This window comes from Olea europaea, chromosome 13 (genome assembly GCF_002742605.1).
Source record: "Olea europaea var. sylvestris chromosome 13, O_europaea_v1, whole genome shotgun sequence".
NCBI lineage: Eukaryota > Viridiplantae > Streptophyta > Magnoliopsida > Lamiales > Oleaceae > Olea > Olea europaea.
In genome coordinates this window covers 1,249,971-1,271,379 of record NC_036249.1, presented here as the reverse complement: position 1 = coordinate 1,271,379, position 21,409 = coordinate 1,249,971, and the positions used below count along the sequence as shown (strand labels likewise).

At 36.8% G+C, this 21,409-nt stretch overlaps 1 protein-coding gene across 1 annotated transcript; it reads left to right on the top strand.

The window, feature by feature from the left end:
- Positions 1-480: 480 nt before the first annotated feature.
- LOC111407201 (nuclear-pore anchor) lies at positions 481-21,378 on the top strand. Its single transcript, XM_023036541.1, has 34 exons — positions 481-1,025; positions 1,141-1,287; positions 1,499-1,597; positions 3,387-3,515; positions 3,648-3,740; positions 3,850-3,915; positions 4,574-4,663; positions 4,851-4,928; positions 5,081-5,190; positions 5,724-5,844; positions 6,031-6,123; positions 6,469-6,517; positions 7,812-7,915; positions 7,980-8,048; positions 8,333-8,476; positions 8,578-8,682; positions 8,769-8,882; positions 9,022-9,088; positions 9,643-9,686; positions 9,922-9,992; positions 11,608-11,710; positions 11,874-12,008; positions 12,086-12,184; positions 12,268-12,309; positions 12,392-12,445; positions 12,635-12,814; positions 12,922-12,969; positions 13,270-13,314; positions 13,832-13,906; positions 13,972-14,046; positions 14,123-14,307; positions 14,389-14,491; positions 17,714-17,830; positions 18,328-21,378. The coding sequence occupies exons 1-34, from the start codon at positions 720-722 to the stop codon at positions 21,103-21,105; spliced, it is 6,138 nt and encodes a 2,045-aa protein (XP_022892309.1). The 5' UTR covers positions 481-719; the 3' UTR covers positions 21,106-21,378.
- Positions 21,379-21,409: the final 31 nt, after the last annotated feature.

Here is a 21,409-nt window from a genome sequence, read left to right as displayed (position 1 = left end):
TAGATTTGAGCATCTTCCTTCTTCTCTTTGATTCTTTCCTTGTCTCTTCTTATGATATTTTGATTAATTGATTTTCCAGCCAAATTAGAATATTGGGTAAATGTATACCTAAATAAAATTATTTATAATATATAATTTCATTTATAAGATACGAAATTTTTATTTTGTTTTCATGCAATCTATCTTGTTTTCACTTTGTAAATCTATACCTAAATAAATCTTTCGATAATATTTCGGTTCTTCTATATTTTGTTAAAAATATCACATTGGTAGCAATTTTAGAGTTTTTATTAGTTTACATTTTATTTCGACATTTTCAATGTAAAGAATTGGATTGGATCGGATCAGACCGAATCAGAACCAATTGGCTCTATTCGATAGTTAACTATGGAACCAATGGTTCCATTTCTAAAATTCCCATTTGTATTTTGGTTCAGTTCGATTTCCTTTAAAGCCCAATCAAACCGGACAACGCCCAATCCCCCCGGACAACGCCCACTCCAACACTAAACCATCGGAGATGGTAAAATATAAAATGTTGCAATCGAGCAGAGGGTATCGAAACTCAAAAGCTCTTGCTCTCCCTCCATTTGTCCCCATCAGTTTTTTTCACTCCTTAGGGTTTTTTGCAAATTCTACATCTCCAATCCATCCATAATCCACATAGCTGGGGCATGCTTCTGTTTATCTATATCAATTGAGAAAAGATAGAGAAAGATATGCCGTTGTTCATATCCGATGACGAATTTCAGCGGTACTCGCACGACGCATCGCTGGTGGCGGAGAAGGCGGATTTATTCATACGAGGACTATACAATCAACTCGAGACCGTGAGGGCTGAGGCGGACGCCGCCTCCATCACCGCCGAGCAGACGTGCTCTCTTCTCGAACAGAAATACGTTTCTCTCACTGCGGAATTCTCCGCCCTACAATCACAGCACTCGCAACTTAGCTCCTCTGTTGATCAACGCGCCTCGGAGCTTCAACTACTACAATCTGAAAAGAAACAACTTGTTCTTCAATCCGTAATTTCCTGTTTCTGATTTTATGTGCTCATGTGCTGTTAATTAAAGCACTTGGCCGATGATAGAAATTTAATATTTCTTCTGGTTTGGTGTTTTGTTTTGGCTACCAAAAAAGATCGAGAAAGCTGGGGAGGTTGAGAAGTTGACTACGGAAGCCACGGAGCTTCACAAATCAAAGAGGCAATTGATGGAAATCCTTGAGGCAAAGGATTTAGAGATCAGTGAGAAAAATGCTACTATAAAGAGCTATTTGGATAAGATTGTATGCTGCCCTTACTCCATCATTCATTTCCGTTTGCACTTAATTGTTTATCATAATCCCAAGGATATATGCTAATTCTATTGAAGTTGCATGTTCAAATTTTTACTGAATTCTAGTGTCATGCTCTATAGAAAGTTTATGCCTAGCATTGTGTCAGTAATGACTATTGGCATGACATCTAGTAAACTCATCCTTGGACTACTTTTTAAAGGTCAATTTGACTGAAAGTGGTGCGACAAAGGAAGCACGTCTGGGTGATTTGGGGTCTGAATTGACACGCTCCCAAGCTTCATCTGCCCGTCTTTTGCAGGTAACCTGAACTTTTCTTAAATACTGTGCTATTTCTGTTTTAGTTGTGTGGACATGAGGAGTTTCTTGTTCGTCTTGAGCTTGCATCTGCATTTCCTTTAACTCTTAACCTATTGTCCTATTCTTACCTAGACAAAGGGTAGGTCTTTTCCTATATAGTTGGCTACAAAATTGTTCGCATTGTGAACTAGTTTAATAAACACACTGCTTTCTGTATATTGTTGTATAATTATACAAAATTGATCATATAAAAATAAGATAGGTGCCCTTTGCTTAAATAAACAGGAGATGATAGAAACTTCTGGGGTTTAATCGTTCATCTAAAGTTTTGTTCTCTAATCACAAGAACTTTATAGACCCGCTACAAATTAGTAGTCACTTGAGTTCAGTTAATAAAAAATCTCTTCAGTTTCATATATTTGCTGTTGCCATCTAACTGTTTTCAATCTTGTTTGCTCATTTAATTTGTCCTTATTAATCTGATTATAATATCATCCATGTGTAAGATACATGAATGCTTCATATATGGGGATGATCTCACAGTTTTCTTTAGTCATGGATTTACAGATACTACCTCCATCTGTAGTTAGACCACTTAGATCGACTTCTATTAAAATTTTCATGTTTTTAATATGGATTCTTTTAACCAATTTTTTCCTGAAAAGTTGTGTCTGTTGAATTTCTTTTACCTTACAGTTTTTTAAATGATCTCAGTAGTTGAATAAAATTGTACTCTATATCTATTCAAAGACAAAAAAAATTTCCGATGATTCCCGTACTTAAGTCAAACATTATCATCTAGAAGCTCTTCACTATTAAAATCTCTAGTAAATCAATATGACATGGTTTAGATATACCACATGGATGACTAAACTTCGCATGCATTTAACTTTTGCACGCATTTTTTTCTTGTTATGGATGCTACAATTGACCCAGTGGAAATTTTTTGTGCTTCTTTCTGAGAGAATTTTAAGCTTCAAATACTGGCATAATATTTCTTGTACCTTCTTTACTCTTAAGAACATTGCACACTGAATATTCTACAATATGTTCTCATATTGCATTCATTTGTACTTATATCATGGTTGAGCAAACATTGAAGTGCTTCCATTCGAATTTCTAATCTAATTACCAGCATTACCTGTTTACACTATTTGTTACACCACCTCACGGCACAAAGTTAACAAAAGATGCTTCTTCTTTTTTTTACATCTCACTATAACTATATCGAATTTCAAATATATCCCACTTTCTGCTATGTGTTTTCGATTTATTTTGAGTAAGACATCATTTTTTTCTACTGTTATAAATAACATCCGATGTGCACTTTCCTAAATTGGAAAAATGAATTTTCTTTTTCATTTTTAGTGGTATTCTTCACATGACATCAAAAAATAGAAAGCGAGTCAAATACCATGAGAATTGTACCGGACAGGAATTTATCTAAAGTAATAGTAATTATTGGGTATTCAAAATCTGTTTTAGGAGATGGAATGAGTCAGATCCTGTGAAGCTTGCTAGTATTTAGAGTAGATGTATCTGCATGTCAAGTTCTACCCTCTTTCTCTGCATTTCTTTTTGAGCTTCCTTTTGATTGAGCTAGACTTTGAAGTTTGCGCTCCATTGAGTTTATGATAGTTAAGTAAAATGTTGCAGTAATTGGTTGCTTCTTTATCACTTGGTATGACACACGTTATATTTTCTTTTGCTTGATTTGCAAATTATTCACAGCTGAGTGATTTCGTTTATGAAATGTTCATTGTTGTTGGGTTTTATTTTGATACGAGCAGGAGAAAGAGCTTCTTGAGCGGCATAATTTGTGGCTTAATGAAGAGTTAACATCTAAGGTTGATAGTCTTATTGAACTGCGTAAAACACATGGTGAACTTGAGGCTGATATGTCTGCTAAGCTTGCAGATGTAAGTGTAAATTTATTACTTCAACAATCAAGGAGAGAAAATCTAGATTGCTCATGCGTATTTTAGAGAATTCTGCTTTTCCTTATTAGATGCTGTTTTAGTGATTCGAGATTATCTTTCCTCCAATGCCAGGTTGAGAAAAAATTTAATGTGACTTGTAGTTCCTTAAAGTTGAACAAGGAAAGGGTGGAGGAGTTGGAATCGAAGGTTGCATCATTAGAGAAAGTATGTGCTGTTAAGTTTTCTTGCCTGTATGCTTTCAAGTTGACTTGTTCAATTTTTGCACCTTTTGTTTTCTCTCTCATCTTCTCATTTCTCTCGATCATTCTTGAAGGAGTTACTGTCATCTAAGGATGCAGCAGGAGCTTCAGAGGAGCACTTTACTGCTGAAATTTCAACAGTAAGTCTATTTCTACGTGTATAAGAGGTCAAATCCTTTGCACTTATATTTTGCAATTCTTTTGATCTTGGATTGCTCGTGCTTTATTAATATTTCTATTAGGGGTGCTTTAATGCGGTTCTGTAAGCACTGATTTGATTATCCCCTTCCTTTTCTAATTATTACTATGCTGTGTGGATATTTTAAATTATTAACGTATGGATGAGTATGGTTGGGTTGGAGGGGAAATTTATTTAATGCGGTTATACTTGAAATGGTGAATGTGCACAGTGGATGAACTTGAGTGATTATGATTGTATCGGAAAAGTGCTACCATGTCTACTGTGGATCTCAAGTGCATTTGGTCAAACATAGAGTTATACATTTTAGAGATCGTCGTCTAATTTTACTTGTGTTGAGGTTTTGAATGTGGTTCTTCCTGTTATTTTAGTCAAAACAAAGAGATTGATGTAACACAATCAACGCGTCTTGATTGAAAACGTATTGTTAAGTTTGGCCATGTTGTGGCTTCTCTTTTAATGATCTAGTGTAAACAATTCATGTCTTTGATGAAATTGATTCCCATCGTTTCAAATATACAAAATGAACATTTGACATTGTTATATCTGTTTACAATTATTGATGCTTGCGTTACTCTTGAATGTTTTCAACCTCTTAGGTAACCAAGCTTGTGGAACTATATAAGGAGAGTTCTGGGGAATGGTCCAAAAAGGCAGGCGAGCTTGAGGGAGTAATCAAGGCTTTAGAAGTGAGCGCTGTTTGTAGTTCATTGTAATTTGATATCCTGTCTGTCTGAACTCTCTACAACTAACTGTGTGCACACAAAAAATAGCATTTCGACACAGTCTCCTACTCAAATTGGATGTAAAGATAGCAGTGTTCTGAAAATGGGTGAGATAATTTGATATTATAGTTCTGTTATCTTTGCTCTGTAGACTCATCTAAATCAAGTTGAAAATGATTACAAAGAGAAGCTTGAAAAGGAAGTTTCAGCAAGGAAGGAAGCAGAAAAGGTGTGTTGTATATCATGTTCATTTTCTTAAAATTAAATGTTTATAAAAACTAGTTCTGTAGCTTTCATCTTCGGATTATTCCGGTTAAGTAGTATGTTTGTTTGTTTGTCTTTAGAGTGACTTTATGTTTGTATCTCTTTTGGATGGAGTAGGAGGCTGCCAATCTGAAAGAGAAGCTCGGGACATGTGATGCGGATTTGGAGAGTTGTAGGAAAGAAAGCGAGCTTAAACATCTTCCTTTGAGTAGATTTACGACTGATTCGTAAGTTAGATAATAATTTCATATGTAATTATAAATTGGGACACAGCTACACATATTAGAGAGGACTATCACTTTTATTGTTACCTTGCTTTTCCTTATTGACGATATTAGTTATTTCAGCTCACTGTGTGTGTACGAGTGTGTGTGTGAGTGCAATATACAATGCCAGCTTGTATACCCGAGGAGATTATACTAATTTCTTCTAGAAAGAGATTTTGAAAAAAAAAAAAAAACTGAGAAATTATCTACCTCAGTTGGATGCCTCCTGTAATGAATTTTTATTTCCTTTTTTATTATTTTTTTATTTTTTGTGAAATCCACTGGTTTTACCTTTTATTTCCTTATAATTAACCTGAAATGTTCTTAGAGCTGGAGAAAATTTTTTCTGCTCTGTTGACCTTCATGATTACTGTTTTACTTTAACCACATTAAACAAATTTGCAAGTTTTGAAATTAATGCTTTAAATTGATTGATCTGTTTACACTAGTAAATATTCGTGTGTAATATGTGGATTTTTCCCGTGTATACTTAGATGGCCACGCTTAGTTGAATGTGATTATGTGGTGGAGAATGATCACATGATTGTACCTAGGATTCCGGCTGGCATTTCTGGAACAGCATTGGCAGCTTCGCTTCTCAGGGATGGTTGGAATGTGAGTTGCAGGCTTGTCTATCTTCTGTTCAACTTGGTTCATAGAAGGCTCTAAAATTCTTCACTGGACATCAATTTTTAAATAATTCAGTGTGTTGACATAGCCTTTTTTTTATCCTCGTAGAATCACTTGGCTTCTTTTATGTCATGTTTATTTTGTTTTAAAAAGCTTTTACCTTTTGTTTAGCTGGCCAAACTGTATGCCAAATACCAAGAAGCTGTTGATGCTCTGCAACACGAGCAACTGGGGAGAAAGCAAACCCAAGCTGTCTTGGAACGGGTATGTTACATTCAACAATTATGGTTGTATTTGGTGCCAAACTGATGAATTAACTATTTTATTTTCTGTTATTTTGCCAACTTTCAAAATGCAGAGCTATCTCACTAGGTTCTGTCCACCCTCTGCTCCCCATCTTCCTTGTCTCTTTGCTGAAGTTTGTTATTGAAATTGATATAATGTGTTTAGTTTGGTTTCTCTCATAAATGCTTCTACGTTGTTGTCCTTAACATTAAAAAGCATTTCTCTCTTCAAGTACTCAGTGAACGAGGAAGATCTGATTGGCTCTAATCTTGTTATAGCACTTTTTGTCGTGAGCTGTTCTCGTCTTACTAAATTGATTTTTAGGTACTTTATGAAATAGAAGAGAAAGCTGGACTCATCATGGATGAACGAGGTATGCTTTCACTTTTGGATCAATAATTACCTCACTGTTCTCGAAGGAAAACACCATCCTCGAATCAGGATTTATCATGTTAATTTGAGAATTGAGAGAGAGAAAGATAGGGGGATGCTTTGATGATAATAGTAACATATTCCTGTGTGCAAGTGTCCGTACATCCTTAGAATATATTTCTTTCATAAACACCAATTTAATATTATTATCTAGGTATTTTTCTGCAAGGTGTCATTTTATATTATTCTACGTATGTTATTGAGTCAAATGCCACCTCTTTGGTGAGGTGGGTTCTTGTGTGTTGAATGTCCAAGGGTTTTCTACATGCTTTCTTTGTGCATTAGCTTTAAAGTTTGTGCAAGGTGATCCAGTGGCTATGCCTTGGATCCACAAACAAGATAATCGGATGGTACATATGGCGATGTCATTTTATAAATAAATGGAGGGAAACAAGGACAAAGGGAACATCGTTAATGAGCCCCTTTTTGGTTACTAGTTAAACTCTATACATATTTGTCAATAACTGAAGAAGACATGCGGTTGATATTAATTATTGTGTACAGAGATCTCATTTTGGTCTTGGAACATTTGTTAGAGCTCATGTATTGGCATGTAGATTCACATGAATTGCACTGTAGGGAATGGGAATAAATGTCCATTTGATATGATTTTTGTGTGCCTTATTCAGTGCGGATGCTTTTATATGTCATTAGCTTTCTGCAAAATCTACTAGCCACGGTGACTTCTTGTGTTCTGTTTTCTAGTAGAAAAGTTATTGATAGACAGATAAGTAAATAGGATGAGGATGTGAAAAATTTTCGGAATCATGAAAAAATAGAAAATTACCAAGTCATTGCCTTTTAATCCCTTTGCATATTCATTGCTTGCTTTTAGAAGAACTTGGTATGATAAAAAGGTTGGACTGTGATCATTTTCTAGCAAATGTAATTATATGTAGGTTCTTGTGATTACCCCACAGCATAATCTAATTTAATGCTGAGGGGAGCATATAAAGACTTGATGTTATCCTCTTAATCCCTCTTCTTTCAAACAATAGTTTATGCATTTTCTGAAACACAGAGGAAAGGGAAAAAGGGGATCCATGAAGAAAATGGTGCAATTCGTGCTGTGTTGATAAATATACTCCGAAGTTCATTTATTGCTTTTGTGTTGTTTTATTACGAAATCTTTTAAAAGTTATTATCTGCACCTCTTGGAAGAAATGAAGTTTAGCTTTTCTTTTATTTTCATCTTGTCGTATTCTGGGTTCGTTCAATGGTTTTCTTTTGTACAGCTGAACATGAGAGATTGGTTGAAGCTTACTCTGTACTTGACGAAAAACTGCAGCATTCACTTTCTGAGCAATCGGCTTTAGAGACAACTATACGGGAACTAAAGGTTTGTGACCTTTGTTGTTAAGGTTGGTTTAGCTGAGGATTAGTTTTTAACTTGTGGTGTACAGGCTGGCTTAAAGAGGCAAGAACGTGACTGTGTAATAGCTCAGAAAGAGACTGTTGACCTCCAGAAGCAGGTTTGTTTTGGAGGGGATCTCATGGTCAATATTTATTGTTAACCTAGACTTTTAATTTGTGCTGTTTTCTCTAAAATCTTTCACTTTTGTGTTGGTGTTGAAAACTATTTTATGTTGTCGAAGCTTTTATGAATTGTTCTTTGTAAACTTTTTTGAACTAGAAATCTTAAAATTTATTTTAAACTTTCTAAAGATTGGTATTGGTTGTGCAATTCATGGCTTCGGGAATTATTGATTATGCTAGAGTTTTTCACATTCTACACCTTCTGTTACTACTCAATTAGGTGGCTGCTCTTTTAAAGGAGTGTCGTGATGTTCAGTTGCGCCTTGGATCTGCTAGTCATGATGATGGTGACTTTGCAATTACCAGTCCTGAAGTTTTGTTAAATGCTGAATCTGATGCTGAAAATATTATATCTGAACGTCTGGTATCTTTCTGTTACATCTTCTTCACGCCGTGCGAAGGTGATTCATCTATAAAGAAGACTATTAATATTTGATGTGTTGTTGGGTCTTATCATTTGTGCAGTTGACCTTTAAAGATATAAATGGATTAGTTGAACAGAATGTCCAGCTCCGAAGTCTTGTTCGTGGCCTTTCTGACCAGATTGAGGAGAAAGAAATGGGGTTGAAGGTATTACGGGTCTCCCTTTTGTAACATTTACTAACGCAGCTTCACTGGTTATATTTTGAGCTTACCAGGTTTTTGAGAATTTCCAGGAGAAGTATGAAAAGGAGTTTCAGAAACATAATGAGGAAACTGCCTCTAAAGTTAATTCAGTATTAATGAGAGCTGAAGAGCAGGGACGCATGATTGAATCCCTTCATTCCTTTGTAAGTTGTCGAAGTGCTTTGGCTCGCGCTTCAGTTAGCCTCCCCCCCCCCTCCCCCCTCTCGGCATTATGTCATGAAGAGTTGCATTGTCTCAATTTATCTTCCTTTTTGTGCTGAATTCTGTTTTCTGCGGTAATAGGTGGCGATGTACAAAAAGTTATATGAAGAGGAACAGAAACGTCACCAACCGCAGGAAGCAGCCACAGGTACTTTTATTCTTTCGTGCTTTTGTCCTCTCATTGCTGAAGCTGCTCTGCAGTCCTTAAGTTTCTTGTAAATTTGTATGTCTTTCAAGCAACTTGATGGTTTTGGTTGTCTTACGGTAAAAGAATTCTTATTGAAGAATGGGATCTTCAAAAATTGGAAGCACTTGGATTTCTTTTTCTCTTTTCTTCTGGTTTGGGAGGGAGCCATCAACAATTCCATGAGTTAAAGAAAAAGCTTAAATTTATGACTCTGTCTGGGAAGAATTAATAGATGGTTTAATTTACAACTAAATAGAAATGAGTTGTGGATTAGTGGATAGTATTGGGGGTCCATTGGAATGTGGGGTTGAAAATGAAGTTTGACCATTTATAAATGATTTATAAATTACGCCAAACCGAGACTATATAAAATTGTATAAAGTTAATGGAGAACCTGGATAGAAATATAATCATTTCTTGTTTCTAGTCTCTTACTAGAGGAAGGTTGCGTTGTCTTGAATATTGATTAGTTATTTGTGCCATTTGCTGATGTAACTGATATGTTTATGTTGCAGAATGGGGAAGCAAAGAGGCCATACTCTTAAGTGAAAGAGTTCATGTATGCTTTTTGAGACTCATCCTTTCTGATTCAGGGATTTGCTTTTTTATTTTTTTTACTTCTGATTACTTTTGGATTATTCACCTTGTATATGGTATGTGCCTTCTTGGGGACAACCGTCAAAACTTCGACTTGTCAAAATATATCGTGAAGGATATTTCTGAGTCGTATTTATATACATTTTACATTTCTTTTAAGCTCTCGGACATCCTATTTATTTTTTGCTTATTTACAGGAAACATCAAAGGTGAAAGAACATGCTTTTGAGCGTGTTAGAAGTCTTGAAGAAGATGTTGCAAAACTGAGGTAAGTTTAACCTTTTTCCCCAGATACTCTTGAAAAGTGAATCATGCAGAACATAATAGAGAAGAAGAATTTGGGTAGATAGGAAGAACTTGGGAGTTGGGAGGAGGAAAATTTCTCTAAACTGAATCCCTGTCAAGAACTTCAATTCAGGGGGACCCTCTAATGCTACACAAGTTTATCAAAAAAATCTAAGGCTCTAATCTCATCTAAAATTAAACAAAATCTGAAAAATCTAAATTATTTTCCAGTTTCCTAAAATACAATTCTTAATTTCCATTCCTCGGAGTCCCTATCAAGTAAACATACCTTTTTCCCCTCATTTTCTTGAAGATTGGAATAATCAACATAAATGTAACGTTATTCTGGTTTTGTGGTTATTTGTTCTCATATTTAATGTCACTTCTTTTTAAAGATACTTGGATATCCTTAGAAGATGCATCAATTTGAAATACTATATTTTGGATTTGGTTGAAACCACGTAGAAATCACTCTTTTATATGATTTGTCAAAATACATCCAGGGGTTAACTTATATTTCGGCCTTTTCCTTGAATTCTATCTTTTTGCTTTTTCCTCCCCTTAAAATGTGGTTCTTTTAAGTGGTAACGTGTGAATATTCATGAATCCTGTATATTATTGGTTAACTTGAAAATTTACTATCAGATGTTGTGGATTCAACCCTTCTCTCTGCTATTAATGATGGAAGTCCATAAAACTTTGTCAGCCTGCAGATCTAGTACACATTTCAACTAATCATTCTTAGAGTAGGCGGTGACAGCATTTGTTAACAATCTTCTGACCTGAAAACTCGCAACAACTCAATCAAGATAATTTTTGTAGGATCAATGAATGAGAACAAGTGGGTCTTGGGCTTCGAGATTAGAAAAATTTTCATTTGATTTGGTTGTTACACTTCTTTTTAGTGTCAAGATGGTTACTCCACATTTCGTTTCTTCTTAGATTGAATTGGACCTATGATTTTTAGACATGTTTGTCCCTTGCCATTACATCCATCTTTCTCTTATTTAGTATTTGCTATGCCACTGATACAACTGATGGCCACATATTGCAATTTTTTATTGCACTTGAATTATCCTCTAAAGACAGCGGGACAAGGAATTGACTTTATGATGTAGATGTTCCATAGAACAAAGAGAGGATAAAGTTTTGTTACGTTAATATGCTAGGTTGACGGTTGTAGATACAACCAACTAATTGGATGAAACTATTTTGGACATTGAAAAAAGAATGATCAACTGGCAGGATTATTGTTGTATGATGAACAAAGAACGGGTTATTGATCAACTAACATGGGTGAACATTCGATTAATATGTTTATTAAGTCGTGATTAGAGACTAGTTCTGAGATGAGTATTATATGCTTTAAACTTCATTTTAGAATCTTGATGTTGTAATCTTTTGGGTGCTTATCTATGTGCATGGCTCTTCGAGATCTGAGGTGTGCGAAATATTGAAATTTCTGCAAAAAAAAACTGTTGGAATTATGCACTAGTCACAACCCTCTTTGAATTCCATCCTCATGGATGTTTTTAAAGGGATATTTTAGCAGTTTCATTTTATTCAATACATGGTTCTGTATTTATTTTCCTATCCAGGAGTGAGATCATTTCTTTGCGATCCGAATGTGACAAGTTAGGACTGGAAGCACAATTTGCACAAGAAAAACTGGCCAGATTTATGAGAGACTTTGAGCATCAGGTTAATATGTTATTTGGAGATTCACTTTAGTTTGTACTTTCTACTGTGCTCTGATCATTTAGGATTAAAATCTTCACATTTCAAGAGGACATAGATTCTATGCGGATATCGTGTGACCTTGTGTTTTTGACATATTTTGGCATATCATTTGGTGAAATGACAGAGAGATGAACATAATGGAGTCATAGAAAGAAACATTGAATTTTCACAGCTGATAATCGACTACCAGCGAAAGCTGCGTGAAAGTTCCGAGTCCTTGAATACTGCCGAGGAGCTATCACGCAAGTTAACAATGGAGGTGATTTTCCCTTTTTACACTGGATGGTTCTCTTGTTTACATTATTCCATCAAAATGTGTGGTATATTGCTATACAGGTCGCTATCCTGAAGAATGAAAAGGAAATACTGCTCAACTCTGAGAAGAGAGCTCTTGATGAAGTTCGCTGTTTGTCGGAGAGAGTTTATCGTTTGCAGGTTTTCTTTCTTTATCGATGTTTCAGGTTATAAATGTGGTTTTAGGTAGCTTTTATCCTTATTTTTCCCATTTCTTTATTCAGGCAAGTTTGGACACCACGCATGGTACTCAGGAAGTGCAAGAGGTAGCTTCTTGTCATTTAATTTATTTTCCATCTGCACGTCCTCTTTAATGTTCTAAACTTTTATTTTGCATCGATGCGTTAGGAGGCCAGAAGCATTGAAAGGAAAAAGCAGGAGGACTATGTTAAAAAAATTGAGGTACGTTCTATTGTATTTTTGATTTTGCTGCATCCCTTCTTCATTTTAACTGACCATGGATGTGAAAGTTACTACATGACACACTCTCTCTCTCAAATTCATGGTTATTTGGTATATGGCATTATCCTCTCCAAATGCACGTGTGTCATCTTTTTTCACTGGTAATATATTGAGAAGTTTCAATTATAGAGAGAATGGGCTGAGGCTAAAAAGGAGCTTCAGGAAGAACGTGATATTGTTCGGAATCTTACACTTGAGCGTGAAACTTCCATGATGAATGCCTTGAAACAAGTTGAAAGTCAGGGTAAAGAATTAGCTGATGCCTTGCATTCTGTGGCCGCTGCTGAAGCTAGGGCCGCCATTGCAGAGGTAATCAATCTGGAATTTTTTCCCACTTAAGTCAATTTTTTGGATTTTTTAGTTTTTTCTTGTTCGTAAAAAAATATTTTTTGATCCTTTATCGTTACTTTATATAGGCCCGTTGTGCTGATTTGGAGAAGATTGTTAAATCTGCACAAATGAAGGTATTTTGTTTTCTGTGTCCATTCTCAGTGGTACCCTTCGGCCCACGAGACTGGAGGATATTGAATGGAAATTTTCTTATGCAAATGTGTTTATCGTGTTGTGTTATTTGACAACGATGAATTTGGACGAAGGTTGCTAAAAGGATTTACTGTGATAAATTATCAAAGCAGCTGCCCTTTGAGTTTTGTGTATTAGTTTGTTGAGAATGGTTGCCCTACTTCCTCTGTCCTTTGTTTTTCTTGCCTTCTCAAGTTCAGTGTGTTGTGCATCTTTTGAATCTGTTTGTTGCTGTGCTGCAGGATTCTGAAGATGCTGAAGCTGGTCCTTCCTCCTTTAGTGACAAGGTACTTCGATTGAATATTTAACTGCAAACTGTTTTATAATTGCTTCGATTCTGTGTACTTTCATGCAAGTGCTAGGATTTTTTTCCCTTTTAGGCATTGCTGTCATTGGAAGCCAATGATATTTTCTAAGTTGCAGTTTATTAGTAAACAAGGTTTCAGTTTTTTAGTAGGTTCAGTTTCCATGTTGAGATTTCCCAACCTGAAACATTGGTTTTAATGGTTGGTTTTTTCAAAGAAATTGGTTTTAATGGGAAAATACTCCTAACCATAAAAATGGGACAACTCGGATCAAAATTGAAAATTTAATATTGTCACATTGTTTATGACTAGTAGCGGCTCTGCTCCACAAACTTGCTCCTTATATTGCTGTTGTTGCCATGTCAAGTCATCAGGTTTCATTTTTTTAGATGTTATTTGAAGTTTCATGCATGTTCAGCAGTATCTCGATTTGTCTTTGTGGAGTCATATTCATTAGTTTCTGGTTGATACTTATAATATTCCTGCAAATATGCTCAAGACTTTGCCGGATGTCCGGGAAGGAATTGAAACACTGAGACAAGAGGTGCAGACCAGCAAAGATCACATGGTTCAGGTACTTATTGCATTTAATGGTGTACAGATGCACTCCACAATCTAAATTTATTTTTCTCTGTTCAGTATAAAAGCATAGCTGAGGTAAATGAATCAGCACTTAAACATATGGAATCTGCCTACGAGAATTTAGGAATTGAGGTATGTGATGGAATTTAAGCATGCACAATCAATTCTTTAATGAACCTCACTTGTTCACTACTGTTCGATGTTGTAGGCTGATAAAGTTAGAAAATCACTTGAAGCAGAAGTCCAATCTCTTAGAGAGCGGATTAATGAACTTGAAAGGGAATGTAATCTGAAGACTGAGGAAGCAGCTACTGCAAATGCTGGGAAAGAAGAAGCTCTTGTGGTTGCTTTATCTGAAACCGCTAGTCTGAAGGAGGATTGCGCTAATAAAATGTGAGTTTTTGATGGTTAATATGTTGTAGTCAGTTTATTTATGTTGTCATTTCGATATATTTATTCTTTTTTTTATGCTAGGTCCCAAGTTGTGGTGATGGAAGCTCAAATCTCTGCCTTGAAAGATGATTTGGAGAATGAGCATCAAAGATGGCGTTCTTCTCAAGCCAATTATGAAAGACAGGTTGCTTTTATATGTTGGCTATCAGCGATGATTCCTCAGAATTCTTTACTTGGCATTTTGTTATCTAGTTGTTTAGTGACAACTAAAGGTTTCAGTAAGTAGGTACTCCTGTATATGGAAGTACAAAAGAATAAGGCACATTAAAAAGTCATCATTGAACTTGCAAAAATGTCAACTAGTACTTCAATATATGTGAAATGTAGGAAGTAGGTACACAACGTTTTTTGCTGCATGTGGGTCCCCAAACTTTCATTTTTGTAACACTTGGACCTAGAAAAAAGTATGGGGACCTACTTGCTTCATTTCCCATAGGGCGAGGACCCAAATTCTAATTTTCTGCATGAATTTTGGTTCGAACCCTAGATTTTGTCAACTTCCGGAATTTCTGGAATGATCACGGAGTTTACTATTTTTTATTTTTAATTCATCTCAGTTACCTTCAGAATCTTAAAAATAAGAATATTCGAGCCAACACTCGTTTCATCTTCGTTTCCTATTTATTCGATATTGCATTGTAAATACAATTCAAATCTCCTCTTCTTCGCCCCCATCCCCCAACAAAAAAAATACAAAGAAAGTAAAAAACACACCCATTCATACTGGATATGATTTGATGCGAATTGGAACAGTGTGTTAGAAGATGTTCATTGAGGTTTGCTGAAATTTTTGATGAATTATGTTGTAATTGTACGTAAATTAGCTCCTTGATTTCTGCTTGAAAACACAGTTAACAGAACAAGCAAGAGCTTTCTTGCTAAAGGAATGTGTACGGAAGGGCATAGCCCTATATATGTATACTGTTGCCAGCCTTAGCTTGAGTTTACCTATATTAAAGAGATGGATCTTTCTTCTTTATCGCCAGGGTAGGCCTTTCATCCACTCGAAATTTTCAAAAATCTATGGAAGCATTGGTTTATACATTCCTCTTAGTCTTGACTCTAGGGATGATTTTTTTCGCTATCTTTTTTCAAGAACCGCCTAAAGTTCCAACTAAAAAGATGAAATGATTTTGCATTAACTCAATTGAAGTAATGAGTCTCCCAACACCAAGAATATTTTCTAAAACTCTTTGACCCCTGAATTTGGAGTATCCTACTTTCACGCAATTCACAGGGGTAATAACATCTTAGTGTTGCTATATTTCTTTTATATTATTAGAGGGATTTCTCTTGATTGAATACAAAAAAGAAGACCATCCTCTTTGTGCTTCGATAGGTTTAGGTAAGGTATACGAAGAAAAAGCCTATTCAACATTGTTGACAATGTAACTTACTAAAGAAATTCGTTTCTTAACAAACTTTGGCTTGTTCACAAATACAGTAGGTCATTCCCTAGACGTATTTGAATTACTCTTTGAAGTTTTTAACCGGTTTCGTGTCATTATTTTGACTTCCTAAATTCATTAGGATTAGGTACTGTAGAACAGGTGCAGGCCCCTTCTAATGGAAAAATCAAATTCAATAAGGATTTGGTTCATCCGATGTCGTAGACGTCATGGACATCCTGCCTTTCTATGTTCTATAGAATTGTAACTATTGAGAGTGAAGATATTCTACATAATGTAAATATTTCATCCAAAAGTTTTCTTTTAGTTCAAAACGATCAATCTATAGAATCAAAACAAGAAACTTTGTGTTTGTGGATGGAATCCCCCGAGAAGAGTTAGAATGGGAGTTCTTGGTCCTTGGGAGGTCCCTAATAAACGACTACTTGAATCAGGGTTTTGAGCATAAAGATTTCATTGACCTATCAAAAGTGGGCCTAATCCTTGGGGATGCAGTAATACCTCTAAGAAATTATTCTATTCGAACATACTTCCCTATGGATCCTCGAATAGCAACATGTACTAAATGCCCTGTCCAAGCAAGGAACTTACGCTAAAGAGTTCTGACAAATGATGAGTCAGACGAGATTCGGCATTTTTGAACCACGAAACGCTCGGTTTCCATTTCGGTCATTGGTGTAACCAATCTGCTATTAAGGATATGACAAAAAGAAATAAAGCTAAACAAATTGCTTCTGCCTCAAGGATCGAGGACTGTGTTGGTTGTAAGAGATATGAATCCGCCTGCCCAACGGATTTATTGACTAGCTTATTGATGCGTTCCAAAAAACTCTACTTCAATCCATTTTATTTTTTTATCGAGAAAGCCCATGCTCCCAAGTATTATAAACATAAATATTCTTTTCTTCAACAACTTTCTGTTTAAAGTCCTAATTTTAGATGGAATGCGATCTTTTTTATATCTTAAACAAATCATATCTTTTTTCGCAAACTGAACTGAATCGAGTTCAAATGACACGCATCAACCTGAATCTATTTTTTATCAGGTAAGATGAGAACATGGAGCAAAACAAAAGAGTTTGAATTCAAAAAAGTTGGGTGTGTTTTCATCATATGTTCATTCCCTTTAATATTTAGGGAAGTTAGTTACTTGGAAAAACTTTCCATCCTATATCTATTTGAATTTTCAATGATGGATGTACTTTGAAAGGAAAGAGAGGGATGAGGTTTCTCTCGCTTTTGGCATAGCGAGCCCCTGGTGGGAGACTCACATGACGGGTTATTAGCTCAGTGGTAGAGCGCGCGTCCCTGATAATTGCATTGTTGTGCCTGGGCTGTGAGGGTTCTCAACCACATGGATAGTTCAATGTGCTCATCGGCGCTTGACCTTGAGATGTGGATCATCCAATGCGCATTAGCATTACTCCTCCTGTTCAAATCGGGGTTTGAAACCAAACCCCAGACTTTTGCCGGGTCTCCTCCTCTACTTCTCTTTCTCCAATATATCTATTGTGAGAGATTTGTATCCTAATGGATGCTCTATTTTTTCTGCACTTTTGCGGTTATCCCCCCAGAACAGTTCAAAATTATGATTAAAGTTTCTATGGGTTGAGGGGAAATGACTTTTACCGTCAAACATTTGTGTATGTATACTTCACATGCCTACCAAGGAGTTAGATTCTCTACTTATATTGAAGTTCTTTTAAGTCAAGCAGCTCAACTATACTTAGCAACTACTGAATTTAATGACAATGCTGTCTTATTGTGTTTGTCTTTGTTTGTTATTTCATTTTCGGGAGAATTCTGATATTTCTGTTTGTAATCAGTAATTACAATTGCTTGTATATTTGATATTATGTAATTGTACTTGGAATTTGGAGAAGGAAATAAGCCTACTGCCCCGGTGGTTGCATTTATTGTTTATTTATTTTCCCCAGGTTATTCTACAGTCAGAAACAATTCAGGAGCTGATGAAAACATCACAAGCCTTGGCTTCAGCACAAGAGGAAACATCTGAGCTCCGTAAAGTGGCAGATGCACTCAAAAATGAAAATGTAACTTCTTCTCCATTTCACTTCGCTTCATTTGTCTTCTCGCTTGGTTCTAATTCCTACTTGAATAATTTTTTACTCACTATGACCACAAAATGTTCAAGAAAGATATTATTAATTTGATTCAGGACGATGATTGTTTTATTGAATTAACAGTGAATTTTTTTTATTGTAAACATAAATTGAGGCGATGCTTCCTATAGTTGTTTAATATCAAGTAATGCAATATCATTCCACAGAAGATCCATGTGGGCTTTCAGCTGTTGACTTTTCAGTGTGTCGCCAGTATTTGCATAAAGCATCTTTTCCACAATTTATTGATGCATTTTGAAGTTCCTCAATCCTATCCTTCAAATGTTCAATGGTTCTATTCTCCTAGTTTTGGACTCGCTCAACTTGGGAAAATTGGGAATATGAATCCATTCTTCATATGTTTTATATTTTGTTTCTAGTTTCTTCTAGTTATCGCTGATTGAGATAACACCCAATTATTTGTTCAGAATGAGATGAAGGCCAAATGGGAAGCTGAAAAGCAATCTCTGGAAACATCTAAAAATGAAGTAGATAAGAAATATGGTGAATTTAATGAACTGAACAAGATGTTGCACAGTCGGATTGAGGCCTTGCAAATCAAATTAGCTGAGAAGGACCGAGGAATAGCTTCTGGGAGCACATCTCAGACTTTGGGTAATGAGGATGGATTGCAAGATGTTGTAAGTTACCTGCGGCGGTCAAAGGCAATTGCAGAAACAGAAATTTCCCTTTTGAAACAGGAGAAGCTTCGACTGCAATCACAGTTAGAGAGCGCTCTAAAGGCAGCAGAGTCAGCGCAAGCATCTCTTAATGCAGAGCGGGCAATATCTCGAGCATCACTATTCACTGAGGAAGACTTCAAATCTCTTCAACTTCAGGTGAGAGAACTGACCTTGCTTCGAGAAAGTAATGTGCAGCTCCGGGAAGAAAACCGCCATAATTTCGAAGAATGCCAGAAACTTCGTGAAGAAGCCCAAAATGTCAGGACTGAAATTGTGAATCTGGAGAGACTTCTTAACGATAGGGACAAAGAGGCGGAAGCTTTCAAGAAAGAAGTTGAAATGCAGAAGATCGAGAAAGAACATCTTGAGAAGAGAATTGTTGAGTTGCTGGAGAAGTCCAAGGATGTCGATGAATATCGTCGCATGAGGGAATCTTTTGAGCAGATGCAAGTGAATATGAGAGAGAAGGATGTACGGTTGGAGGAAATTAAGAAACTTGTATCTGAGAAGCAGGATGCGACAACCCATTTAGAGCAAGACCTTGCTAGGAGCAAAACAGAATTGAATGAGAGAGATGTCAGAATCAATGAAATCTTGCAAACCGAGGCTTCTTTGAGAACAGAAGTTGAAAGATTTAAGAGATCAAATGTTCAATTGAGGAGGAAGTTGGACAACTTGTCAAAGGAAAAGGAGGAACTGAGCAACGAGATTCAAGTACTTTCCAAACAATTGGAAGATGCCAAACAAGTGAAGAGGAACTTAGGGGATGCTGCAGGTGAACTGGCAATGAAGGAAAAAGAGAGGGAGAAAGACACAAGAATACAGATTCTTGAGAAAACACTGGAGAGGCAAAGAGAGGATTTGAAGAAGGAGAAAGAGGATCGTAATAAAGATAAGGAAAAATTTCAGAAGAATCGAAAGATAATCCTTGACTCTTATGAAAGTGTCAGTCAGCAGAGGGCAAAGCTCGTAGATGAGCTGGAGAAGCATAAGCACGCACTGAAGACACTCCATGATGAAGTGGAGAAACTTAAGAATGGCAGTCAATCTGAGTCTACTCCAGTGGTTCAACCTTTTACTGGCACTCCGTTGGAGGATTTTTCTGGTGCCTATTTCCAGGCTGTAGAAAATTTTGAGCGAGTTGCACTACCAGTTCGCATTGAGCTTGAAGCTTCCACTTCTACTGATCCTTCTTCTCTAGGTACTTCATCTGCAGGAGCTACAATTGTTCAAGCAGGCCCTGCAATTACCCAAAATATTTTGCCGCCTCCACCTTCTGCTGCTGCTGCAAATGTTCCTGCAACAAAAACAGTTGAAGAAAGGGAGAAACGATTTACTGTCCCAAAGACAAATGTTAAAACAGCGAGGAAACTGGTCCGTCCTAGTATTAGAAAGCCTAGAGAACAAGGTGATGTAGAGATGTCAGAAGCTGGCGAGTCTAACATTGGTGTCAAGCAGTCATCTTCTCAAAATATAGAAACTCAAGGAAATTTGATCGTACCAACACCGTCACTTGTTCGCAAACGCCCATCATCTTCAGTTCCCTCTGATTTGCAAGAAGATGTACTGGCTCCAGAGGAAACTAGCTCTGACATGACAGCACCTGACCCGAAAAAGTCTAAAGGTGCAGAGACCCAAAAAGAAGGTGATGAAGAACACTCTACTGCTACTTTGAAAGCTCCCCAAGTTTCACCTCCCCCTGAAGAAATGCCTGAGAATGTTGAAAATGTTCATCAAGATGTCGAGGAACCTGTAGATGCTGAAAGGGATGAGTTAGCAACTGCAGGGGAGGAATTTGAAGAGCCAACAACAGATGGAAAGAATCAGGCTGAATTACAGAGTGACGCTAGTGATGTAGCAGAAGAGAATTTGGATAAACCAAGAGAAGCTGTATTGTCAGATGAACAATTGAGATATCCGACTGAACAAGACGTCCAGCATATAGGAACAGAATCTGAGAACAGGGAAGAGGGAGAGTTGGTCGCAGATGATGTGGACACTGAGGGAAATGCTATCATATCTAATGCAATGGAGGGATCAGGAATTGGGGATTTACAACCGGAGCATGCAACATTCGACAATTCTCCAGCGGCTGACGAACCCTTGGAAGTTGGGGAGATTGATCCCTCCCAAGTTTTGGACGAAGAAAAGAATGATGGCGGTGAAATGACTGAGGACATTGTTGAAAGTTCCGATAAGACTGATGATGGCACAGACGAAGTTGCAGAAACAGATCAGGCCCCTGGAGATTCTAGTACTGCTGGTCTGGAAGCAACAACTAGCAATGCTGTTGAAACTGAACAAGGTGGTTCCACTGTCACCAGCGCCGTGGAAGGAAAACAGACATCACCTGTTACTTCCAGCAGCTCGACAACCATCAATTGGCAGGAGAGAGCTAGGTTAAGGGCATCTATTAGACAGGCTGGTATGCTTGCTCCTTCGCCTGGTAGAGCTCGTGGAAGAGCAACTAGGGCTCGCGGTACACGAGGTGGTCGTGCTGGTCGTGGACAAGCACCCGGTTAAGTGGGCCTGGATCTATAAGTTGATAAAAGAGGATGCATCATCTTGGTTTTTAGGTGCTTTTAGAAATTGCAAGGAGAAGCTGACGTTTTATGGCGCACAGATACATCATAGAAAATTGAATCAAGTATAACTTGTACTGTCAAGAATGATAAATGGCAATGTTGGAATGACATCGTTTGCTATCAATTTTTATTATCTATACTTCAATTGTGTAACGTTTTAACCTATATTTCCTTTTGTAAATTCTGAAGCATGAGACTCAATTTCTTTTCATCTCCATTCCCCCCTCCCCCTCCCCCTCCCC